At 38.2% G+C, this 27,469-nt stretch overlaps 1 protein-coding gene across 1 annotated transcript in view; it reads right to left on the bottom strand.

The window, feature by feature from the left end:
* The window catches only part of TRIP4 (thyroid hormone receptor interactor 4), a 61,709-nt gene that overhangs the window by 30,713 nt on the left and 3,527 nt on the right, over positions 1-27,469 (bottom strand). The window contains exons 2-9 of the mRNA XM_028100324.2: positions 26,732-26,901; positions 25,940-26,073; positions 17,946-18,158; positions 16,261-16,339; positions 10,877-11,006; positions 8,736-8,951; positions 3,572-3,698; positions 16-203 (exon numbers count right to left, since the gene is read on the bottom strand). Coding sequence (XP_027956125.1) covers positions 16-203; positions 3,572-3,698; positions 8,736-8,951; positions 10,877-11,006; positions 16,261-16,339; positions 17,946-18,158; positions 25,940-26,073; positions 26,732-26,901 — 1,257 coding nt within the window. The remainder of the gene's footprint in view (positions 1-15; positions 204-3,571; positions 3,699-8,735; positions 8,952-10,876; positions 11,007-16,260; positions 16,340-17,945; positions 18,159-25,939; positions 26,074-26,731; positions 26,902-27,469) is intronic.

Here is a 27,469-nt window from a genome sequence, read left to right as displayed (position 1 = left end):
CATTTCCATCCTTACCTTTTGATTCCTCTGACAAGCAGAGAAGCCCAGGGCTGATGCATAGAGAGGCACCAGCCACCATCAAAGCCTTCCTGAAATTCTTGATCCTGGATTCGCAGCTGGTGCCGATAGGAGTTGAATTCTAGTTCCGATCCTGCTGAATGGAAAGCCTTCTTCTGTGAGGCTGCACCTGTCTGGTCTATCCACTACACAAAAAAGAAACCAAACATACAGTTCTGTCTGACAAGGAAAGAACCTGGGGTAGATATACAAAATGAGATGAATGCTTATAATGAAGAAATCATACTGGGCACAGTTTCCTTAAAGTTTATCCCATCTTTATCTGAAACAAGGCCAAAAAAGGTAGTAGGTATAAATTTAGTAGGAGTTGTGGGTATGATAACAAAGTCCCATCTTAAAAGATAATCAGAATGTTGAAATCTCCATACACAGCTTCCTAATTCCAGCAACAATACAACTAGTAGACCAAGTACAAGGTCTGCAATTATTCCCACTTTATATTTATTAATGATCCATACTGGATTCTGGACAATTTCCCAACATAATTCCATCGAACAAAGGTTCAACATTTTGGTCCACACATTTTTCATGTGCTTAGGGGCAGAGTTACATGGTGGCATCATGATAAAACCAAACAGATACCATCACGGGCAGCAGTTCTACTGGAGGCATGACGTTTTCTCTTACCCTGAAATGAACTTGTCCCTTAAAAGACAGGACGGAGCACTACTGAAACAAGGCTCCCATCACATAAAGAGAAGAGAGAGGACAGAGGTAACAGAGCAAACTGATTCATCCTGGCAGTAGTTCTCACACAAAATGACAAAGGTTAATGTTTCTTCCAGAACAAGAAGACTGAAGGCTCCAAAAAAAAAGGCTGTATTAAGATGATAAAGTTTGGGGTTAGTTTTCTTAACTTTTGACTTTTTACTTGATAATTTATAGGGGGGAAAAGTGGCAGTTTAGAGACTCTAAACAATTGTTTAACTTCTAACAGTTTCAGTTTTCTCAACTATAAAATGAGGGGGTTGGACTAAATTAATCTCTAATAATCTTTCTGTAATAAAGTTTTAGGATTCTAATCAACTGCATCATATCTTAAAAAAATGAACATTTATTGAATACTTGACTATGTGAAGCACATAAAGTACAAAAAAGACACAGTTCTTTCTTTGAAGTAACTTATAATCTTAGAAGACAAAAACATAAATAGCTATCCAAAATCTAAACAGAATAGAGTAAATATTACACAGAGATAGAAGTCCTTAACTGTGAATACCCAGAAAAGACTCATCCTTTACAGGGGAAATAACTGATTTCGTAAACATGTTCGTGTCTGAACAATTCTGAGGCCCACATTCTCTGTTTTATCTCTACTACAGTTCTAGTTTACATTACCTGTTTCTCTGTCCCCACAGCCACTTTCCTAAATTAATCTCTTATCTTTCAATAATATTATTATAGACCCTACTAACAGGACTAAATTTTTAGCCTTTACATAACTCTCTGCTACCCTACTAGTGTTACAACACTAACCTGGGCCCTCATTATCTCCCCACTGAACTACTGCAATAACCTTCTTAGGAATTTCCTTGCTTCCAGTCTTACTCCTCCTTCCAATCTGTTCTCTATACCTCTATACAGGCATGGAAGTCATGCCAATCTTCTGCTAAAATTCTTTAATGACTTCTCTTTGCCTACTTTGAATAAAACCAGACTCCTTAGCATGAGACATAAAGGCTTTCATGGTAAGATGTTGACTACTGTACTGGGTTGAGTAGTATCCCCCCTAACATTTATGTCTACCCAGAACCTGTGGAAGTGACCTTATTTGGAAATAGTCTTTGCAGATGTAATCAAATTGAGATAAGGTCATGCTAGGTTAGAGTGGACTACAAATCCAATGACTGGTGCCTTTATAAAAGGGAAGAACACATAGAGACAAAAACATACAGGGAATAAGGCCATGTGAAGACGGAGGCAGACATTAGAATGATGCAGCTACAAACCAAGGGATGCCTAGGGCCACCAGAAGCTCAAAGAGGCAAGGAAGCATTCTCCCGTAGAGCCTTCGGAGGGAGTGTGTGGCCCTGCCAATACCTTGATTTTGGCGTTAGGGAACTGTGAGAGAATAAATTTCTGTTGTTTTAAGCCAACTAATTGTGATACTTTGTTATGGTTACCCTAGGAAACTAATACACCTAGTCCATCTTTTTTTTTTCATCTTAACTTTTAAAAATACTTAGTTACTTCTGGTTCTACCAAATCTACAATGCTCCTAAACTGCTGAGCCTGTGGTACATGTTGTACCCTCTACCTGGAATTCCCTCCGTAGATTTGTCTCATTGGCAATTGTTATTCATCCTTAATTTAAGCCTTCTCTCAAACACCATTTCTTTGGTGACTCCTCTAGTGCATTTACGAACTCTTTCCTGAAGTCCTACTCTATGCACAATATGTGTCTATCATTGCAATTATCCTTTTTTTAATTGAAATATAATTAACATATAGTGTTATATGCAACTATCTTAAGGAATTGAAATTATTTGTATCCAAACACATCTTTCTAGGAAATCTGAAGTCCTTAAAGATAGGAGCTGGGCCTTTATCCCTTTTAATTTCCTAGCACCTGGCAAAGAACCTGGCATGTACAAAGAGCTGAATGAATATCTCCAGTTAGGCTGTCTGATTGCATCTCTTTGCATAAGAACCTTCTATGGCTCACATTTACTTAGAAAACAAAAATGTCAAAACTTCCTAAACATTTAAACTCTTTAGTGATTTGGTTCTACCTACCTAACCTTACTCCATTTCTCAGGATAATCCCTTTGATAAGTACTATCTAAGCAGCTAAATTCATTTTTCCATAAATATACAGGCCATGCTTTCATGTACCCATGCTTTATTCCTACAGTTTATTCTGCTTGGAATGTTTTTTCCCCCACCATCCGCAAATATTCATTTTCTTGGATATTTATTTTTAATGAATATAGCTTCCCTATAAAAGCCTCTTTTATTCTCCTCAACTGGAAGTACTGTTTCCTTCCTCTGGGTTTCCACCATACTTTATTTATATTTCTATTAGTATTAGAGCTGCTTCTGTAATCTTTTTCCCTACTAGTCTGTGAGTTTTTTGAGGATAGAAGCAGTATACAGTTTTAACACTTACTACTATGCTTGCACATAACAGATGCTCAATGTACGATGGAAAAATGAATGACAACAACGAATGTGTTAATTTAAAACACCATTCCCTGAACTACCCATTTTCTATAAAAGGTAAAGAAAGAACAGTAATGAAAGGACCATGGGATTACTATCTAAATATCTTACTTTTAAAAACCCTCTCTTGGGAAATACTTGGAAGATAATATAGATCAACTTGTTAGAAGTGCTGCGAAAAACTGGAAAAAACTGGAGCCAGAAAATAAGGTTGGTGGGTGTGTTGAAAGCGCAGATTGGCATCTAAAGCCTATGAAACAGGCACACTTGAAAGGAGAAATATCTGGGCCCAAACTCCTCTTATTACCAGTTAGAGCAAAGGTCCACTAACCTGGGGAGGGGACTGGTACAGGTTGGGATTCACCAGAACTCCCAAAGGCTCATCAGAAGATCTATCCAATTTGGTCAGTGGTTGGTTCAAGGTTCCATTGGCAATTGCCTGAATTGTCTCATCTAGTCTGTGATAACAAACCAAAGGATGCAATAATTGGTAATCTTCTATGCTCAGAATATCCTTACTTACCACAACATAAAATCCTTCAACAATAATAAAATTTGAAATTCAAAGAGGGGTCCATGGATGATCTTCCCTACTCCCCACCACCAACTTCCTTTTCTTCACTCCAAGAACCCTAAGGAATATAAGTTAGCAAAAGTTCCAGAACACTAAGAAAATAGGTAGGGCAGGACGCCTGGGTGGCTCAGTCGGTTAAGCGGCTGCCTTCGGCCCGGGTCATGATCCCAGGGTCCTGGGATCGAGTCCCACATCAGGCTCCTTGCTCAGCAGGGAGCCTGCTTCTCCCTCTCTCTCCCTCTACTTGTGCTCTGTCAAATAAATAAAATCTTAAAAAAAAAAATAGGTACGGCATACTACAATCACTCATCTGTTTAACAAGATCACTAAAAATGCCAAGATTAGAAAACATGCCTAGAAACAGTCTGACCCACAGAAGAGTATTCTATAGCAGCCTATTTACTCAACACATTCAATTACTCCTCTGCCCACTCAGAAGTCCCTCTCTACTCCTCCATGCTGACCCGGATTCTATCCTTGCTTCAATGCCCAGAAGTTCTAATAAGGCCTTCTACTGGCCCAGCATAAAAGTGCTTACTCCTTGGGCACCTGGGTGGCTCAGTCATTAAGTGTCTGCGTTTGGCTCAGGTTGTGATCCCAGGGTCCTGGGATCGAGCCCCACATCGGGCTCCCTGCTCCACGGGAAGCCTGCTTCTCCCTCTCCCACTCCCGCTGCTTGTGTTCCCTTTCTCGCTGTGTCTCTCTCTATCAAATAAAATAAAATCTTTAAAAAAAAAAGTGCTTACTCCTTTCTCTGAAGTCCTATAACACCTACTATTTAAAGTCACTGAATAGGGCTCCTGGGTAGCCACTATTGGCTACCCAGTTGGGAGACTGCCTTCGGCTCAGGTCATGATCCTGGAGTCCCGGGATCGAGTCCCACATCGGGCTCCCTGCTCGGCGGGGAGTCTGCTTCTCCCTCTGACCCTCTTCCCTCTCGTGCTATCTCTCATTCTCTCTCTCTCAAATAAATAAATAAAATCTTAAAAAAAAAAAATAAAGTCACTGAATACATCCCATGTTATCCTGTGCCTATGGTATTTGTTATTTATTTTGGCTCTAAACTCACAAAAGAATGTGATGATTATTCATTTAAAGACTGCAGAACTAATCCTACTGGTTAGTAAGAGATTATAGGTCCTGCAGGAACCGTATCTTATTCTACCTGATACCTCTACGTTACTTGTTGCTGTATTCCACGTCCCTGCCAGATGCATGACAAATGTTTGTGGATAATGATAATTTTGAGGCACAACATAATGAAAAGCTTTTACCAGTAGGAAAGGCCAATTAAATACAATTTAATTGAATACAATTAAAGAGATATTTGTTAGGAACCTCTGATATGCAAGGCAACTTAAAAGTGTGAAGGAGGGGCGCCTGGGTGGCTCAGTTGTTAAGCGTCTGCCTTCGGCTCAGGTCATGATCTCAGGGTCCTGGGATCGAGTCCCGCATCAGGCTCCCTGCTCGGCGGGAAGCCTGCTTCTCCCTCTCCCACTCCTCCTGCTTGTGTTCCCTTTCCTGCTGTGTCTCTCTGTCAAATAAATAAAAACTTTAAAAAAATAAAAAATATAAAAAAAAAAAATAAGAGGGGCACCTGGGTGTCTCAGATGGTTAAGCATTGGACTCTTGATCTTAGCTTGGGTCTTAAATTCAGAGGTGTGAGTTCCAGCCCCACACTGAGCCCAGCATGCCTTAAGAAGAAAAAAAGGTGCAGAGGACAAGGTTCTTGCCTTCAAGAAGCTTTGCATCTAAATGGCAGGTTTAAGACAGCTGTGAAGACGATGAACAAGACACGGAAGGATGTAGCTATTAGTATGATACAGTTATTACAATCATTGCTATTATCATCCCACGTGTTGTACCAAGTAGGTAGATTATTTCAAAGGCAAAGATTGGGGGAGAAATTTCCAAACCAAGGAAAATTTTGAAACACAGGCATGAAGCTAAAAGAAAAGAAAAAGAAAAAGAAAAGAAAAATAAGAATTTCTGAGGGGAGAGGTGAGTGTAAATAAAATAAGGGGGGGGCCAGTGGGATCTGAAGGAAGGAAATAGATTTGAGACATAACAAATGGGAAGTATATCTACAACTCTAGAATCTATAAAAGAATACAAATAGCTAATTAACATATTTTTAGAAAGTTCAGAATTACCATCAAAAAACCAAAGAAATGTGAATAAAGATTTTGATGAAATAAATACCATTTTTCATGTGTCAGAAAGGCAAATATTTCTTTAAAATGTTGAGAAAGGGATGAAGAAACTAGCATCTTGCTATCTGGTTATAGTTGACAAGTCAAAAAGTATGCATAATATAAGATACAGTTTGAGATACTATCCAATTTCACTTCTAAAAAGCTGTACCATTTTACATTGAACATACAAATAATTTTATTATTATAAAGGAAATTCATAACTGGAAAATAAAAATTAATGGGGAAAAAATTAAAAATTCCTAAACACATCACCCAAAAATATTTTTTTCTTTATATCTATGTATCAAGTATATAATAGGTGAGAACAAATAATTATTTTGAAGTTAATGGTAGAATTTCTTTTATGGAGAGAATAACCTTTGCTTAGGAAAATTCTACAACGGATTTGCCAGATCTGAAAGAGAAGGCCAAGGATTGGACCTTGTGGCAAGCATTACTATGTTTACCAATATCCAGTTGTGTGTGTGTGTTTGGGGGGGGGTGCAAAGAAAGAGAAAGAGGGGGTGGGGGGAGAGGGAGAGAGAAAAAAAGAGAGAGAGAGAGGGAGAGGGAGAGAGAAACCAATGCCATTTGCAAAACAGAAAGCAGGGCGTGAGATCCTCTCCTTTCTTTTCACTGCTATGCTGGAGATACTGGGGTATCTCTGAACTCTGCATTCAGTGACTTCATGCTTGTAACTTGAAATTGGCCATGATGGAGATTATTTCATTAAACTTTATTTTTTAGAGCAGTTTTAAGTTCATAGGAAAACAGAAGGCTCACACATTTCTCATATGCTCCTTGCCCCCATACATCCATAGTTTCCTCCATTATCAACCATCTAACATTGTTAAAATTAATCAACCTACGCTGACACATCATTATCACCCAAAATCTATACTTTACATAAGGGTTCACTCTTGGCATTGAGGCTGTACCATTTTAATAGTCCCATACACAGTAAAAGAGCATGTCCATTTTCTTATACTCAAAGATTATGCAATATTTTATATATATGTATTTTTTATTTCAACCAATTAAATGGTACATTAGGTTTTAAAACTTGCATTACCCTTTTAACTAGTTGAGCACTTAAAAAAAAATGTCTATAGGCTATTTGTATTTCCTCACCTGTAAATTGTCCTTAACCTTTGCTCATTTTTCTACCGGACTGTTTGTATGTTTTATGTTTCTTCTAATTTGCAGGAGGTCTTTACATAGATATTCCTCTTTTGACTTAAAAATGTTTACAATAGGGGCTCCTGGGTGGCTCAGATGGTTGGGCGTCTGCCTCCGGCTCAGGTCATGATCCCAGGGTCCTGGGATCAAGCCCCACATCGGGCTCCCAGCTCAGCGGGGGGCCTGCTTCTCCCTCTCCCTCTGTCTCTCTCCCTGCTCATGCTCTCTCTGTCTCAAATGAATAAATAAAATCTAAAAAAAAAAAAATGTTTACAATATTCTCTCAATTGGGTAGTATTTTTTTTTACTTTACTAAAAATATCTTGGGGCGCCTGGGTGGCTCAGTTGGTTAAGCGGCTGCCTTTGGCTCAGGTCATGATCTTAGGGTCCTGGGATCAAGCCCTACATTGGGCTACCTGCTGAGGGCGAGTCTGCTTCTCCCTCTCACGAGTCTGCTGCTCCCTCTCCCTCTGCCTCTCCCCCCAGCTTGTGCTCTCTCTCAAATAAATAAATAAAATCTTAAATAAAATAAATGTTTTGTCTTTTTTATTTCTGGGTTTTGTATTTTGCTTAGAAAGAGCTTTATTACACCAAGATTATACCTGTATTCTCCTATATTTCTTTCTGATCCTTTTATCTCTTCTATATTTCACTATTTAGTCAAACTTATTATCACAGTATGGTTTGAGGTACAGACCTAATGTAGTAGATTTTTTCCAATGCCCAATCATCCCATCATATATTTAAGCCTTTCCTTACTATTTAGAAATGCTACCTGTTTCAGGAGCGCCTGGGTAGCTCAGTTGGTTAAGTGTCCGTCTCTTGATTTTGGCTCAGGTCATGATCTCAAGGTTGTGGGACTGAGCCCCATGTCAGGCTCTGTGAGTGTTCAGCGGGGAGTCTGCTTGAGATTCTCTCCCTCTTCCTGTCCCTCTGCCCCTCCCCCTACTTGCGCACACACGCTCTCTCAAATAAATAAATCTTTAAAAAAAAGAGAGAGAAATGCTACCTGTTTCGATTACTAATTTACACATGTGTAGACACAAGCACACACAATGCAGGTTTGTTTCTGGATTCCTTTATATTTCACTGATCTTCTCCCATGCCCAAACTATACCTCATTGTTTTAAAAAGTTTATCAAACTACAGCAATTATCTAGAAGACAATTTCCCCTCACTGTTCATTTTCAAAATTTTCTTAGCTACTCTTACATATTTCTATTCCAAATGAATATATTATTTTTAAAATCAACAAAAATAGGGGCACCTGCGTGGCTCAGTCAGTTAAGCATCTATCTTCAGTTCAGGTCATGGTCCCAGGGTCCTGGGATTGAGCCCCATGTCGGGCTCCCTGCTTGGCAGGGGAGTCTGCTTCTCCCTCTCCTTCCATCCCACCCCTTGCTCATGCTCTCTCTCTCTTCTCTCAAATAAATAGATAAAATCTTTTAAAAAATAAAATAAACAAAATAACAGACCCATGACAGGGGGGCAAATCCTTTACAGTCAAACTGTCCCCTCCCAAACACTTTCTGGTGCTGCCCACTTACTTGCTGTGATACTCTGCTAGTGGATTTTCATCTTCAACGATCTTCCTGCCTGCAAAGTCAATGGTGATTTTCTTAGAGAGCCGAGACATATGTCGAAATTCTCTCAGCTCCTCCTCTCGCTTTTGTAGGGTCTCCCGTTCAATTTTAGACAACCACTGGTTAGAATCACTGGCAAAGTAATCTGACTCATCATCAATGACTTGGGTCCTTCTAATGCTAAGGAGGTAAAAAACAGAACACATGTCAATTGGGTCACCTGTTGATAAAACAAGGACTTGATATCCTGAGATTATTACCTTAAATATAGATACCCGAAAAAGTTCCAAAATCAGGTCAAGCTCTGCTTGGTTCCCAGCTTCTGCATGTATCTTATCCCCACTGCAGTCTCAGCTCAGCTCCTAAAACTAATCTCACTCTCAGGCAGAAAAAGACACAGCAGCATAACCCATTATCCTTCTACCATTTTTTTTTTTTTACTAGTCCAGCCATAATTGGGCTTCCACCAGGTTTTACTGCATCTGCGTTCATGTCTTGGCAGGATACTCAATATCCTACTCCCTCTACTACGGGGGCCTAGTCTATTCTTGCTAGGTCCAACTGCTGCCCTTTCCCTTAAAAACTAAGGTGTTCGTTCTATCCTGGACTTTTAAAGTCCTCTGGCTTACTCTTAGGACATCCTACTACTCTACTACTACAAGCCAGTTTCTACCCCCTGCCCTCCAAACCTATCTTCAGTCCCTCACTAAAATACTTGTCAAATTCCAAGATACGACAATCAGGCCTATTCCTAAGATCATACCAACAAAGAAACTGAGAACCAGAAGGAATTTTGATGACCCAGCTCTCTCATTCTATAGATAATGAACATGGGGCTCAAAGAAGTGACTACTTAAAATGCACAAATCCAGTCACAACTGACTTTGTGCATAATGAAAATTAGTGATATACACAGGCATAGGGAAATACTGAAATTAGATTCATATATTGATTTCAATTTTTCAGGACACAGCTGGAATTATACAAGTTTTAAAGCAGACAGAGTGGGAGGTTTCAGAGGGCTCAGGAGAAAACTGGTCCTACATGTGAACCTAAATAATGAAATTGGTACCTTGGAACACACAAGAAAAGGGGGCAATATCAGTAGGGAGAGACCTTTTCTAGTTTCCATTTACCAAGAAATGTACTCCATTGCCAATTCTATTTCTAATGATAAAATTTTACTGAGTAGGGACAAAAGTGCTATTTAAAGGATTAAGAGTAAATATGAGTTATAAACTTTGTGATGGACTTACTCAAGAAATAGCTTTCAAAGTTATACTTAGATTTATAGCAAATGGTTTGGAAGGAGGAAGCATGTCTAACCAAAGGGTTATAATGCCAGGAATAGACTCCCAAGTCAGTTAAAATAAGTAAAAGATGCAGGGTTCTCCAATGACCCTCACATATTCTCACACAGCCATTTGAAAAATGAGTGTACAAGTCCTATTTAAACATTTTTACCACTAACTGGCTCTCAATACGTATTTTGTCCAAAAGAAGGAAAACATGAAAGAAATAAAAAATTAACAAATCAATAAAACTGTCTCCTAAACAGAAGTCGATAGGCTAAATGACAAACATGTAGGAATGTAAAAGCCAATTTACAGACATTTTAATATATTAATCATTAAATCAGAAAACAAATTTAGTGTCAAAGGGAAGGAAGGGTAAATCATACCTTCCCATGATACACCACTACCTACAGTCTCCCAGAGGCAATTTCTTACAGATCCTCCAGAGCCCAGCACAGCAGTCTGCACAGGGTAGGCACTCTAACATATGCTGACTGACGGAATGAATGGCTGCAAGTGGAACAACTGGGGAATTCTGTCAACTCAAATCAACTTTTGGGGGGTATAGTAGCATCCGCCAAAAATCAAAAAAATGTTGCAGGGTACGATCCTCTTAGTGAGAGCCTATCTTATTCAAACATGAATTCAAAAACAAGATGTAGGCCTTGTACACAGTGGAACACTTCTTTTGCTGTGAATCTTTCATACTCCACCCTAGAAAGGTATCAAATGCCAGAATAAATGTTTTAGTGGCCAGAATTTGTGGACCAGTCTATTGCTTAGCATTTGTTATTCTAACCCACATCATACCTAGTTCTGTCAAATTCTAACAGTTTGTCTTTATGCTTAATAGCCTTCTCCAGACCAGACTTAATTCGCAATTCTTGATGAGGAAGAAGGTCCTTGGTAGAGATGTCCACTTTTCCAGAATTCTCTGTCCCTGAAATTCAATAAGGAAACCAAATGGTGTCAGCCTATAATATAAATTAGTTTTTTCACTAGGCAGCAAAGAACACAGTAACAGAAGATCTGGCTCTGCTCCAGATGGCTGACAGTTTTCACTTCAATGAAAAACAAATATACAGGCCAAGCTTTACTTATCAAGCATCAAGCATGGCTTGACACAGAATTGGTTCTCAGTATACAGTAGGATCTATTTCTTCCCATATGGAAATTTGGATCACAAAGGGTACCAAACTGTTAAACAATAGAAAAATGCATTATAAATGAAAAGCTTTATTGATGGGTGCCTGAGTGGCTCAGTCGTTAAGTATCTGCCTTCGGCTCAGGTCATGATCCCAGGGTCCTGGGATCAAGCCCTGAGTCGGGCTCCCTGCTCTGCAGAAAGCCTGCTTCTCCCTCTCCCACTCCCCCTGCTTGTATTCCCTATCTCACTGTCTCTCTCTCTGTCAAATAAATAAAATCTTAAAAAAAAAAAGAAAAGCTTTATTGAATAGGGCTGACTATGACCTTTAAACATACTTTCACATAGCAAAACTAAAAACTAAATAATGGAAGAAAAAAGAGTAGAAATTGCAGGAAAGGGACAGAAATGAATACTGAAAACTTATTAGATGCTAAGGCACTTAATATATTACGTTATTTAATTCTCCCAATAACTGTGTAAGACAGTTTCTTTTTCTGTAAAGAAGTTCAGAGACAATAATAAACTTATTGAGTCACTCAGGTAGAAATCAGAAGGTGGAAACAAAATTTAAACTTAGGTCTAACAAGCCCACATTCATTACTTGGACCATGTGTCATCTCCTGTGTGACAGCAAACCAAAAATCTATATATCCCAGAAAAGAGAGTCATAAATTATGAAAAAACCAAGCCCCAAGATGTGTTAGGAAAACAAGGCTATATTGAAGGCTAACCTTTCTCTTTATTCAAACTCCAGGCCTGTTCAAAGTCCTGTCAAAATTCTCTTTTAAGGGGTGCCTGTGTGTCTCAGTCATTAAGCGTCTGCATTTGGCTCAGGTCATGATCCCAGTGTCCTGGGATCAAGCCCCATATCGGGATCCCTGCTCTGAGGGAAGCCTGCTTCTCCCTCCCCCACTCCCCCTGCTTGTGTTCCCTCTCTCACTGTGTCTCTCTCTGTCAAATAAATAAATAAATAAAATCTTAAAAAAAAGCCTCTCTTTTAAGATTAGAGAGAGAGAGAGAGATTCTTGTGTTCTGAATATAAGAAAAACACATAGGGGCGCCTGGGTGGCTCAGTCGTTAAGCGTCTGCCTTCAGCTCAGGTCATGATCCCAGGGTCCTGGGATCAAGCCCCACATCGGGCTCCCTGCTCAGCGGGAAGCCTGCTTCTCCCTCTCCCACTCCCGCTGCTTGTGTTCCCTCTCTCTCTGTCTCTGTCTCTGTCAAATAAATAAATAAAATCTTAAAAAAAAAAAGAAAAAGAAAAACACTTAGAACTAACTTTTCTTATAATAATGATCTTAAATCCTAACTGAAAAGATAGGGAGATATGTTCAACTTCTTCAATAAAATTTTTTTTAAAGATTTTATTTATTGGAGAGAGAGAGACACACACAGAGATAGCACAAGCAAGGGGAGAGGCAGAGGGAGAGGGAGAAGCAGGCTCCCAGCTGAGCCGGGAAGCCGACATGGGGCTCAATCCCCAGACCCAGAGATCATGATCTGAGCAGAAGGCCAACGCCCAACCATCTGAGCCACCCAGGTGCCCCTTCAATAAAAAAATTTTTAAGTATAGAGATAAAAATATTTGAAATGTCAAAATTCAATAGTGACAGGTTTTAGTCACTATCCTGTTAACAGATTGGTATATTTTGGTAAAGTAATATGGCAAATACATTTTAAGTGTCAAAAATGATGATATTAAAGACAAATACCATATGATTTCACTTATATGTGGAATCTAAAAAACAAAGCAAACAAACAAAAGCAGAAACAGACCCATAAATACAGAGAAAAACTGGTGGTTGCCGGGGGGGCACTGAGAGGGGGGAGATGGGCAAAAAGGGATGAAGGGGAGTGGAGGAGGTACCGGCTTCCAGTTATGGAATGATTAAGTCACAGGGATAAAAGGTACAGCACAGGGAATATAGTCAATAGTATTTAATTTTTTTTTTAAGATTCTATTTATTTATTTGACAGAGAGAGAGAGAGCACGAGTGGGGTGAGGGCAGATGAAGAAGGAAACTCCCCGCCGAGCAGGGAGCCCAATGCAGGACTCAATCCTGGAACTCTGGGATCATGACCTGAGCTGAAGGCACACACCCAACCGACTAAGCTACCCAGGTACCCCTAGTCAATGGTATTTTAATAGCATCATATGGTGACGGATGGTAGTAACTACACTTGTGGTGAGCACCTCACAACATACACAACTGTCAATCACTATGTTGTACACCTGAAACTAATATTAAATTGAATGTCAATTACACTTCAATTTTTAAATCATATCGTTAAAAAAGTAAATTTAAAAATCTTTTTTTTTTTTTTTTTTTTAAGAGAGGGAGAGAGAGTGGGGAAGGGCAGAGGGAGAGTGAGAGAATCTTAAGCAGGCTCCATGTCCAGTGCGGAGCCTATTGCATGGCTCGATCTCACAAACCTGAGATCATGACCTAAGCCAAAATTAAGAATTAGACACCTAACAGACTGAGCCACCCAGGTGCCCCTAAAGAATCATATTCTTTGTGGCACCTGGCTGGTTCAGTCAGTGAAACATGCAACTCCTAATCTCAGGGTTGTGAGTTCAAGCCTCAGGTAGGGTGTAGAGACTACTTTAAAAAAAAAAAAAATCACATTCTTTGACTCAATAATCTGATTCTTAAGAATTTATCCCAGGGAAATAAACTGAAAGATTTAAGAGTCAAAATATCTAGCAACTGAAAAGTAGGTGATCAAATTACAATAATTCAAGTTAACAGACTATTCTTGGCCACTAAAAACAATAAATATGAAGAATAGATAGCAACATAGAAACTAATTATAAAATACCAGTTGAAAAAAAGGAAAACATAAAGTTTTTTTTTTTTAAGATTTTATTTACTTATTTGACAGAGAGAGACACAGCCAGAGAGGGAACACAGCAGGAGGAATGGGAGAGGGAGAGGCAGGCTCCCCACTGAGCAGGGAGCCCAATGCGGAGCTCAATTCCAGGACTCTGGGATCATGACCTGAGCTGAAGGCAAACGCTTAACAACTGAGCCACCCAGGCGCTCCGGAAAACATAAAGTTCTATACACATTATGATCACTACTTTATAATACCAATCAATCTATCTTTATTTAAAAAAAAAGAAAGAAACCATGGGGGCGCCTGGGTGGCTCAGTCGTCAGTTAAGTAGTCGACTCTTGATTTCAGCTCAGGTCATGATCTCAGGGTCCTGGGATATTTCCCCACATAGGGCTCCTCGCTCAGTGAAGAATCTGCTTGAGGATTCTCTCTCCCTCTCCCTCTCGCTGTCCCCTCCACTTGTGTGTGCGAGCTCTCTCTAAAATAAATAAATAAATCTTTAAAAAAAAAACCAAAACAATGAACTAAAGCAAAAACAAAAATTTGCATAAGTGGGAAATAATGAGTACACTGTTTTTCCTTTTAAAAATATCCTTGGGGCGCCTGGGTGGCTCAGTCATTAAGCGTCTGCCTTCAGCTCAGGTCATGGTCCCAGGGTCCTGGAATCGAGTCCCACAATGGGCTCCCTGCTCTGCAGGAGGCCTGCTTCTCCCTCCCCCACTCCCCCTGCTTATGTTCCCTCTCTCACTGTGTTTCTCTCCATCAAACAAATAAATAAAATCTTTACAAAAAAAATTTTTTAGAAATCTTTAACTGGGGCATCTGGGAGGCTCAGTGGGTTGGGTGTCTGCCTTCAGCTCAGGTCATGATCCCAGGGTCCTGGGATGGAGCCTCACGTTGAGCCCCACATCTGGCTCCCATGCTTCTCCCTCTCCTCCTGCTCATGCTCTCTTCTCGCTATCTCTGTCTCTCTCTCTCAAATAAATAATCTTTAAGATAAAAATTTCCTTAACTATTTTTTTCTTAAGATTTTATTTTCGGGGTACCTGGCTGGCTCAGTTGGTGGATCATGTGACTCTTGACCTCAGGGTTATGAGTTTGAGCCTCACCTTGGGTGTAGAGATTTTAAAAATAAAATCTTGGGGTGCCTGGGCGGCTCAGTCAGTTAAACATCTGCTTTCCGTTCGGGTCATGATCTCAGGATCGTGGGCTTGAGCTCCGCATAGGGCTCCCTGCTCAGAGGGGTGCCTGTTTCTCCCTCTTCCTCTGCCCCCCCACCCCTATTTCTCTTTCAAATAACATCTGTAAAATAAATAAGTAAATAAAATTTAAAAAAAAATTTTTTTAATAAAATCTTATTTTTAAGTTTTTAAGTAATCTCTACACCCAACATGGGGCTCAAACTCACAACCCTGAGATCAACAGTCACATGCTCCACCAAATGAGCCAGCCAGGTGCCCCGTCCTTAACTATTTTTTTATGTGTTTTCAACTATAAAAGACTTAGAAAAGAGTTGCTAAAAAAAAAAAAAGTAGACTTCTGTATAACTTTCAGTAAGCTTCCCTTAATGTTAATACCTTATCTTACATAACCATAGTATAATTATTCAAAGAAATTAACATTAGTATAATACTATTAACTAAATTACAGCCTTTATTTGGATTCCAACATTTTTGCCATTAACGTTATCTTCCCGTTCTAGGATCCAATTCAGAATCCCACACTGCAGTTACTTATGTCTCCTTAGCGTCCTCTAATCTGTGATAATTCTTCAGTCTTTCCTGGTTTTTCATGAACTTGCAAATCTCCCATTCTTAAACTTTCATCCAACAATTTTAGCATCCATTAGTGGATCTTGCTCGTGGCAATTACTAAAACTGTGGTATTCTAAATGGCGATTTTCTATAATCCTCATTCCTTCATGGTAATAATTGGAATTCTTCTATAATAAAGAGCTGTCCCTTCTCTCCCATTTAACTTATTCATTTAATTCAGGCCATTAATTTTATTCTTTGGGTTATAATCCAATATTATTAGTAGTTTTTTGCTCAATGTTAGGTGGTTTTAATAACTTAAAAAAATAAATGATTGTAGAATAAATGAATGAATAAACTGCATCTTGCATAGCAAGGTACAAGAAAGAAACAATCACAGATACAAGATGTACCTACCACCATGATGATCCAATCAGAAGATTGCTGCCTACCTGACATTAGCTTTTTCAGCAGTTTCTGGCTCTTGTTTGAGTCACGCTGCAAAATATCTTGTTCTTCACGAGTACATACCTATAAAGTAATAAGAGTAAGACACATGATCCAAGTTACATTAATTTTGTTTGCTTGATATCCTAAAATGTAACCTCAAATTACACATTAGATATGGCAATAAAATAATGAGACTGTTGGGTGTTTTTTTTATCCAAGCAAATACACCAAAAATATACATATCCAAATGAGTTTGCCCTAGTCTCTTTCCACTTATCCCTTCTTTTATGAACCACAGAAAAAACTTATCTCACTGGAAGTATCCCTGAATGTTTTGATAGTTAAAAAAAAAGAAAAAAAACTAACCTACTTTCAAAGGACAAAGATTTGCCATCACAGAATACTGGGAAAAAATACACGTTTTTTAAAAAGACTTCCAGTTCTAATCATGAAATCCAAATCTTACAAAAGAAGTTATAAGCAGATGTCTTATTAGAAAGAAGCAGAAAAAGCAAATTACAGTGCCATCAGTGAAAATTAGTCTAACTTTTATACTATATATATTTCATTTCTTTGCCTTCGAATATTACCTACTTATAAAATAATGAATATATTAAGCAAAGAAAAAGTTCTGTTTATTATAAAATCACTGCAACTATAAGAAAGAAGGCAAAAAAGGAGTTACTTAAAAACAGTCATTTGGCTCAGTTGTTAAGCATCTGCCTTCAGCTCAGGTCATGATCCCAGGGTCCTGGGATCGAGTCCTGCATCGGGCTCCCTGCTCAGTGGGAAGTCTGCTTCTCCCTCTCCCCTCCCCCTGCTTGTGTTCCCTCTCTCGCTGTCTCTCTCTGTCAAATAAATAAATTTTTAAAAATCTTAAAAAAAACAACCTATACAAAAAAACAAAATAAAACAATTTCATACTGAGTTTACAAAGCTGTAAGACTTCAAAGCCAATTTGCTTTACATTACTCTGATTCTTGAACTAAAGGATGCAAGGGATCTAGTGGAAAACACTCAAATTGCCTAGAAGTTGCCTCAGTGGCACACAAAGTTTCTGCCACAGGGCATTTCTCTAGAGAAAGCCCCATATGAGAGGATATTTACTGCTGTCTGATTAATTTTTGTTTTTGTTTTATGAATATTTTTGATGGAAGACACTACATTTTTCAGGTCATCCACTATCAGCTTATTTTTTGAGTGTACTGAATAATTAAAGGACCCATAAGAGAAGAAAAAACAAAGCAATATAAAATGGATGTCTTCACCAACATCTAATGCCACTGCTTCTGCCAGCCTGTTCAACTGGCAAGAGTAAGTTTTCTAGACAACTTGTTAGGGTGTTTGTAAGACAGTTATTACTGCCACACTCTTGAAGTCATTCTCTCAGACAATGAAGGTGAAAAGGTGGTGTCCTGGAAATAGAAGCTATAATAATATGAGAATTATGTTACAGTATTAGATTTGGAGTCCTCAACAATGTATATACTCAAAACTCTTCTCACAAATAGTCCTCAGTACTAAGACATAACCTTGGGTTTCTGACTAATCAAATTCCTGCTACTAGAGTTTACTGGACATTGGAGGGAAGAAATTTCCTAAGAAAAAGAGAAATTACTGGGGATGTGAATATCCCTATGTATTCAACCAAAGGACAGTAAAATAAAATATAAAAGAAACAATTTACCAGAGTACCACAGAAAAAGCAGGGGCCAGAGCCCTCCTGTTCACAGACAATGCGCCCACAGATCAGACAGTTATTGATTAGCTTGTGCTTCTGGCCCAGGCAATCACAAGGATGGCGACCAGGGATCAGGACTGCAAGCCTGTCCTGTCCCTCTTTTGTGTATAAACTGACAAACTTTGTCTTCTTCTTTAAGGAGTTGCTGTTCTCTTGTGCCTAATTATACAAAGATATCAGAAATAACATCAAATAATTAATGATAATGCAAACAATCAAGAAGAGAAAAACCTCAGTTTTGTTCAATGATGACTTATACACTACCTAGGAACCATGACAGAAGGAAAGGAGTGGGAGAAATACAAATTAAGGATTATCATCAAGGATCTGAAGAAAGGTTATATTATAGAAAAACTAGCTGATATGCCTTGCCTTTTCTGCTAGTAGCTTTCAGTCCTCTATTATACTGGTGGAAGGTAAATGTAGCAGTAAAAGCTATTTATGTGGCATATTTAAGTGTAGCTAAAGTGCAGATCATAAGAAACAAAAATGTCCCTAAAAGCAGATGATACTCACAGATTTGGAAATATGATCAATAAAATAAGAAAAATCAAGAAAGGGGTGCTTGGGTGGCTCAGGTGGTTAAGCATCCGACTTTTGATTTTGGCTTAGGTCATGATCTCAGAGTTGTGAGATCAAGCCCCGAGTCTGATCCACTCAAAGCTCAGCAGGGAGTCTGCTTGAGATTCTCTCTCTCCCCTTTCCCTCTGCCCTTCCCCCTACTTGTGCTCTAACTCTCTCTCTCTAAAATAAATAAATAAATCTTGGGGTGCCTGGGTGGCTCAGTCGTTAAGCGTCTGCCTTTGGCTCAGGTCATGATCCCAGGGTCCTGGGATCGAGCCCTGCATCGGGCTCCCTGTTCAGTGGGAAGCCTGCTTCTCCCTCTCCCACTACCCCCTGCTTGTGTTCCCTCTCTCACTGTCTCTATCTCTGTCAAATAAATAAATAAAATCTTTAAAAAATTTTTTAATTAATAAAATAAATAAATCTTAAAAAATTAAAAAAAAATAGCTCCATAAGAAAAAGATGACACAACAGAAAAATGGGCAAAAGATCTAAACAGGAACTTCATAAAAGAAAATATCCAACTGGTCACCAGACACCTGAAAAGGTGCTTAATGAACTTCGTTACTCATCAAGATAATGCAAAATAAAAGCCAAAATGCAATACCAACCAGAATGGCTAAATTGAAAAAGACAGAAAATACGGAGTGCTGGCAAGGATACAGGAAGAACAGTTAACACTTTCATACACCGTTGGGGAGTATAAACTCGTATCTACTAAAGCTGAACATACGCATATCTTGTGACCCAGCATTTCAGTTCTTGGATATATACACAACAGAAATGTGCAAAAATGTTCACCAAATGTTCATTGTAGCACTGGAATGGAAAACAATCCAAATGTTCAACAGATTGATGTATTCACTTAATAGAATCCTCTGTAGCAATGAGAATGAAAAAATACAGCTATACAAAACAATATAGATAATTCTTATAAACCATGTTAATTCAAAGAAGCCAGACACTAAAGAGTACATACTATTTAGCTCCATTTACACAAAATTCATAAGCAGGCAAAGCTAACCTATGGTGTTAAAAGTCAGGAAGGTGTTTTCCCTTGGGAAGGATGTCATTTTGGGGCAAAATGGGGGTCCTCTAGAGGAATGGTAATGTTTTTTTTCTGGCTATATAGGTATGGTCAGTTTGTGAAAATGAATCTGTTCACTTCTCTATATATATTATAAAATAAAAATTTTAAAAAGAGAACTATATTTATCAGCCTCTGTCTTAGTCCAATCAAGCTGCTATAATAAAATATCACAGACTGGGCAGCTTATAAACAATCAAAATTTATTTCTCACACTTCTAAAGGCTGGAAGTCTAAGATCAGAGTACCAGCATGGTTGGTGACCCTCTTCCAGGTCACAGGAATTTCTTCTAGATCACTATCTCATGACACAATAAGGCTAGGGAGCTCTGTGGGATCTCTTTTACAATACTAATCCCAGGGATGCCTGGATGGCTCAATTGGTTAAGCATTTGCCTTTGGTTCAGGTCATGATCCCAGGGTCCTAGGATCGATTCATGGGCTCCTTGCTCAGCGGGGAACCTGCTTCTCGCTCTGCCTGTTGCTCCCCCTCCTTGTGCTCTCTCTCTCTGACAAATAAATTTTTAAAAATCTTAAAAAAAAACCAGAATACTAATCCCATTCATGAGGGCTCCACCTTCATGACCTAAGAACCTCCTAAAGGCCCCACTTCCTAATATAATCACACTAGCATTTAACATATAAATTTGGGTGGGGGGACAAACATTCAGACACTTAATTGTATAGATGCCTCTTGCTTTCCCTTTTCAGAGAAGAAAAATCTTTTTTTTTTTTTTAAGATTTCACTTATTTGTCAGAGGAAGACAGAAAGAGCACAAGTAGGGGGGGCAGCAGGCAGAGGGAGAAGCAGGCTCTCTCTCTGCTCAGCAGAGAGCCCGATGCAGAACTCGATCCCAGGACCCTGGGATCATGACCTGAGCCAAAGGCAGACGCTTAACCAACTGAGCACCCAGGCGTCCCCAGAGAAGAAAAATCTTAAGAGTTCTAATGGTTGGGAAAATTACTACAAGGAAGAGAACAATTCTTTGCTAAGTATAAAGAGGTGACACGCCCTAATGTCCAAAGCCAAGAATTGAGATATAGAGATAATTTAAGTCGATTTAGGTAAAAATTAAAATCTAAAAAAGTGCTACAGATTTTATCTAATCTAGCAGGCTGCCATTTTTTCAAACTAGTCCATTATATCTTTGGGTATCAGTGATGGTGGTGAGGAGATTAAAATATCTAAACAGAAACTTGTATTTGACTCCCATTAAATTATCCAGTAACATTAAAATAAGGTATTTGAAGGCTGTGCTTTGAGGAGTTCTCATATACATAATGGGAAATGAGTATACATTGAGAAATACAGTAGAGAAGGGAAGAACCAGCAAGCAAGAAAATTCATAGCGTATCACCGCACTGCTTAAAACCATTCACTGGCTTCCCACTGTGCTGAGAATAAAAATCCAAGCTACTTATAACGCTCTAAAAAGCTTGAGATAAGGCCTCCAGGTGCTCTCCACCCTCATCTACATATCACTCTTCCCCTGTTCACTATGTGCCAGCCACACAGTCTTCTCATAGTTCCCAGAACACCTATCCCCATCTACCCTTTGCACTTGTCATTCCCTCAGTCTGAACTGTTCCTAGCCCATCTCTTTATATACTGGTTCCTTCTCAGTGTTCAGTTCTTAGCTATAATTTCACTCCCTCAGAGAGGCTTTCCCTGAATACCCTATATAAACTAGCTTCCTTCCTACCAACTACTGCCTATCACACTGCCCTTTTTATTTTTTTCACAGCAGTTTTCACAATCTATAATTACTTTAAAAAAATTTGACTTTCTTTTCTATCTTTCCTTTCATTATTGTATTTTATGCTATTATTTAATGATTATTTTACTTATTTATCTTTAAAGATTTATTTATCTGACAGAGAGAGAGAAAGAGTACGTGTGCGAGAGCACACATACACACGAGCTGGGAGAGGGGCAGAGGGAGAGAAATTCAAGCAGATTCAGTGTTGAGCACAGAGCCCAACATGGGGCTCAATCTCACAACCCTGAGATCATAACTTGAGATGAAACCAAGAGTCAGAGGCTCCACCGACTAAGCCACCCAAGTGCCCCCATGATTATTCTTAAAAAAATGAAATAAGGCTTTAAAAATTTTATCCATTATTTGGGGCACCTGGCTGGCTCAGTCAGTGGAGCATGCAACTCTTGGTCTTGGGGTCATGAGTTCAAGCCCCACGTTGGGCATGGAGCTTACTTAAAAGAAAAAAAAATGTTATCCATGATTTGATCACTCTGACCAGAAAATATACTCTTTATGCTCCCACTATAGTTTTACCTTATTAAGATTCTATACACTTGCAGTCACCACTTATAAAATATACATTCACACATATCTATGCAATACATCTTCTACTTTAAAAACAAGTAATTTTACTGATAAGAGTAATACAAAAATTACTCAAAATAATGTTCAGATTGATTACAAACCTAAATGTGAAAACTGTAACTTTTAAACTATTAGAGAAAAATTTAGGAGAATATATTTTTCACTTTGGGATGGGAAAAATGCCTTAAGACTTAAGTAAGCCATAAAAAACATAGAACAGGGCGCCTGGGTGGCTCAGTTGGTTAAGCGACTGCCTTCGGCTCAGGTCATGATCCTGGAGTCCTGGGATCGAGTCCCGCATCGGGCTCCCTGCTCAGCAGGGAGTCTGCTTCTCCCTCTGACCCTCTTCCTTCTCGTGCTTTCTATCTCTCATTCTCTCTCTCTCTCAAATAAATAAATAAAATCTTTAAAAAAAAACATAAAACAAAGAAAAAGATCAATACATATAACTACATTAAAATTAAAAATTCCTGTGAGTCAAAAGATAACACAAAGGAAAAACAGACTAGTAGAAATCTACAACATACATAATAAAAAAATCACACAGGGGTGCCTGGGTGGCTCAGTCATTGGGCGTCTGCCCTCAGCTCAGGTCATGATCCTAGGGTCCCGGGATCAAGCCTCGCAATGGGCTCCCTGCTCAGCGGGAACCTGCTTCTCCCTCTCCCACTCCCCCAGCTTGTGTTCCCTCTCTTGCTGTGTCTCTGTCAAATAAATAAATAAAATCTTCAAAAAAAAAAAAATCACACACAGACTACATAAAGAACTCCTATAAATCAATTTGAACAAGACTATCAACTCAGTAGGAAAGCAGGTGAAGAATATGAATAAGTAGCTCATAATAATCCAAAAGTCCAAAAAATTGGAAACCAAAAATAAATCAACAAACTCTCCAAAATGACACACCCTCAATTTAGAATTCATGTGTATGCAAAGTAAAATTAAGTACCATTTCTTATACTTAAAATAGGCAAAAATTGCAGTGCCTGGCTACGTCAGTAAAGAATGTGACCCTTGATCTCAGGGTTGTAAGTTCAAATCCCACACTGGGTGTAGAGAGGACTTAAAAAAAAATTAAAATAAAAATAAGAATATTTTTAAAAAGGGCAAAACTTTAAAGGCTTCACAATATTATGTATTGGCAAAGAAGGAGAAAACGGAAATTGCTACCTGGATGGAAGGAGGATAAAATTGGCACAACTACTTTAGAAATTAATTTAGTAGTTTCGATAAAAGAAAAATTAACAAAGCCTATAACCCAGCAATTCTAATAACAGGTAAATACAACCTAGAGAAACTCTCAAATGTACCTGGAGGAAATATGTACAAGAATGTCCACTGCAGTATTCACAACAGCAAACTATTATAAACAAGATAAAAGTGCATTTATGAATTAATGGAGAAATTAAATCAATGGAATATTACATAGGAGTTAAGAGAAACAAACCAAATCTATGTGTCACCATGGATAGCTCTCAAAAGGGCCTGCAAAATGACAGTATGCTATTTGTCTACATTTTAAAAAATCACACAAAACTATACTATATATTAATGTACTCCTATATGTGAAAAAATAGACTATTAAGATTCATACCAAATTCATGATAGTAATCATCTGCAGGGTGGGAGGAAACAGAAGTGTGTATTAGTTTCTCAACCTAAGCATTACTGATGCTTTTTTGTTAAAACAGGAGGCTCTCCTGTGTTAAGCAGGATGTTTAGGAGCATCCTTGGCTTCTACTCACTAGATGCCAGTAGCACCGTTTTGCCCCATGTTGTGACAGTCAAAATGTTTCCAGACATATTCCCTGGGGGGCAAAATCAAGAACCAGTGGGTAGAGAGAACAAAGAGAACTTCTACGTTCTTTGTAAGGTTCCTTTTATTTTATGTAATCTCTACACCCAATATGGGACTCAAACTCATGACCACGAGATTAAGAGTCACATGTTCTACTGACTGAGCCAGCCAGGTGCTCCCTCGTTTATTTTATTTTAAAAAAGAATACAGGGGCGCCTGGGTGGCTCAGTCGTTAGGCATCTGCCTTCGGCTCAGGTCATGATCCCAGGGTCCTGGGATCAAACCCCGCGTCGGGCTCCCTGCTCACTGGGAGGCCTGCTTCTCCCTCTCCCACTCCCCCTGCTTGTGTTCCCTTTCTCGCTGTGTCTCTGTCAAATAAATAAAATCTTTAAAAAAATAATAATAAATAAATTAATAAACAATAAAAAAGAATATAAAAAGTGAAGAAAATACAAAAAAAATGTTAAGAATTATCAATTGTGGGTGGTAAGTACATGGGTCTTTATTATATTAGTCATTATTTTGGGGTTTTTTTTCCATCTAAAAAAGTCTATTTGTGAGCTACCATATGATCCAGCAATCCCACTTCTGAGTATACATCCAAAAGGATTGAAAGTAGGGTCCTGAACAGATAATTGCATATCATGTTCAGAGCAGCACTATTCACAACAGCCAAAAAGTGAAAGCAACTCAAATGTACATTGAGGGATGAATGGATAAACAAAATGTGGTGTATACATAAAATGAAATATTATTTAGCCTGAAAAAAGAAGGAAATTCTGTCATATACTCTAACAGAAATGAGCCTTGAGAGCACTATGCTATGTGAAATAACCCAGGCACAAAGAGACAAATACTGTTTGATTCCACTTAGATGTAAAACAGTCAAATTCATAGAAACAGAAAGTAGAATGGTGGTTGACAGGGATTGGGAGGAGGAGAAAATGGGGAGCTATTTAATGGATACAGAGTTTTAGTTTTGCAAGATGAAAATGTTCTGGAGATCTACCGCATCAACAATATGAAAGTACTTTCAATACTACTAACCTGTACATTTAAAAATGGTTAAGATGGTAAAAAAAAAACCTACCAATTGTACATCTTAAGTATGTGCAATTATATATGTATGTCAATTACACCTCAATAAAGCTGTTTTTTTAAAAAAGACTATTCTTGTTCATTGTAAAAATAAAAAATAGAAAATACAAGAGTATAAAGAAGAAAAATTAAAACACTTATTGTCATATTACCTGAAGAAACACCAGTTTTAACATTTTCCTTATAGCATTCCTAGGTTTGTATGTGTATGTGTGTGAAAGTACGTTTGTGTGTACACAGAATAAGTAATTTTTAAACACAAAAAAAATCAAACAAACATATTTTATTCATGCATTTTTCACTCAATATTTTATGAGTGTTTTCCCAAATTATATATTTTAGAGAACAATTTTATTAGTTGCATATGGTATTCTATCAAATGAGGGAACCATAATTTTTTTTTATTAAAGATTTTATTTATTTTTTGACTGAGAGAGGGAACACAAGCAGGGGGAGTGGGAGAGGGAGAAGCAGGCTTCCCACTGAGCAGGGAGGCTGATGCTGGGCTTGATCCCAGGTCCCTGGGATCATGACCTGAGCCGAAGGCAGACGCTTAACAACTGAACCACCCGGTGCCCGAGGGAACCATAATTAATTTTATCTTTCTCTTACTGTTAAACAGGTCAATTCAAATTTTCAAGTTTGTCTGCATGCATCTCTTTTTTTTTTTAAGATTTATTTATTTATTTTAGAGAGGGAGAGAGCGCTGTGGGGAGGGGCTGAGGGAGAGGGAGAGAGAGAGTCCCAAGCTGACTCTCTGCTAACTGTGGAGCCTGACATGGGGCTCAATCTCATAACCCTGGGATCATGACCTGAGCGGAAACCAGGAGTTTTGGCTTAACCAACTGAGTCACTCAGGCACCCCTTTGCATGCATTTCTGATTACTTTCTTACATTAGATTTTTGAGTCACTTTCTCTCCAAAAAATTCATGCATTTGTTGAAAAATTGCCACTCTAGACCAATTTGTACACTTTGCTCTCTGAAATGTATCAGTCACCTCCCCTTTTTCATAGAACTAGAAAAAGACTCATTCTATAAGCACTCACCTTGGCCAAATCAAAAGGTGTTTTGACCTCCCTGGTTGTGTCAGGTTCAGTAAATGCAGGAACTTCCTGTCTATTTCTTCCTTTCCGCCTACTCCTCTTTAGCTGGTCTCCGGATCTCTGCCCATCTAACATTTCTTTAAAGAAAAAAAAAATTATATACATATATATGTACATAGATTAATAATAGCAGGATTCATTGGTGAACTAATAGCTAATAAAGAGAAGATGACGCTTAATATTTAGAGTGAAGATATGAAGTCAGGCAGCTTTTTACATTAGCTTTTTCTCTCAAACCAGAATTATATTTAAGCCATAATTTTCAAGATAGTAGATGATAAAGACTACTGGCTAGGATTAAAATGGTAAATTAAAATCTAATATTTTAGATTGTATAATAATAATGACTTAGGTTATTTAGTTTGGTGTTTATCTTTTGTATCTTCTAATTAAATAGTTACTTCTAAATGCTATTCATACTAGAATTGGTCAACATTTACTTTTATCCAGGTATATATATAACTGAAAAGTGTTTTTTTTAATCCATGGATAAATTTTTCAAACTATTCTGAAACCACATTTGTATCTGCAAACAAGCATTTTTGCGGTATTTTCAAAGTTCAAAAAGTCTGAACTAAAACAATATTCTTTACAATTTGAGTACAACTGAACTAAAAATATGTATACATTTGATTCTGCTTAAGTTAGCTGTGAGGAAATAGCAGTGAGAGAAAATATCAGGTCCTATAAACTGGCCCATTTACCAATATTTCAACTTCAATTATGTTAACTTACCATCTTTTTTGAAGGACTGTTGCAGAGCATCAGAACTCAATTCCTGATCACTCTTTTGCCATTTCATTATAAGCTCCTCTATGAATTGACCTTTTTTGTCCTCATTTCCCTGAAGGAGGTCAGTAACATATTCTCGTATCTCTTCAGCACTCTCAATTGACAAAACATACCTCAGGAAGCAAAAATATAAGTTGTTGAAACAAGACCTGCTTACACTATGTCTTTCAACAATTACAACAGAAATCAATGTAGTACAAACCATTCGTTAATCCACTCAAGTGGATCGTGCCAAATTCTATGCTAGATGCTAGGGATATAAGTTTGATTGGGAGAAAAATCCTGACCTCAAGTAGTCCATAATCTAACCTTCATATAATCTTGTTAGAAGATTAGAATTAATGTTTTGAAGATAGGGCTTTGGAGCTGTCCTTAACATAGGAATACTTTCTCTAACTACGTAACTGCAGTCATTATATTTTCCTAGGAATACAAATGACTCAATCTTTATACTACAAAACCTAAAATTTCTTTTTTGCTAAAAATATGAGTATATAAGACAGTCTAACCAGTTATTGATTTAATATTCTCAAAAATTATAATTAGGGCAGTTGGCTGGCTTAGTCCATAGAGCATTTGACTCTTGATCTTGGGGTTGAGATCAAGCTCCACATTGGGTGTAGAGATTACCTCAAAAAAAATCTTTAAAAAAAAAAATTACAAATAAAGATTAGCATCACA

This window comes from Eumetopias jubatus, unplaced genomic scaffold, assembly GCF_037043125.1.
Source record: "Eumetopias jubatus isolate StellerSeaLion01/CBP00866 unplaced genomic scaffold, mEumJub1_p1.0 scaffold_7, whole genome shotgun sequence".
Taxonomy (NCBI): Eukaryota; Metazoa; Chordata; class Mammalia; order Carnivora; family Otariidae; genus Eumetopias; species Eumetopias jubatus.
Note: the sequence above shows the minus strand (reverse complement) of the source record. Positions and strands in the feature narration are given on the sequence as shown.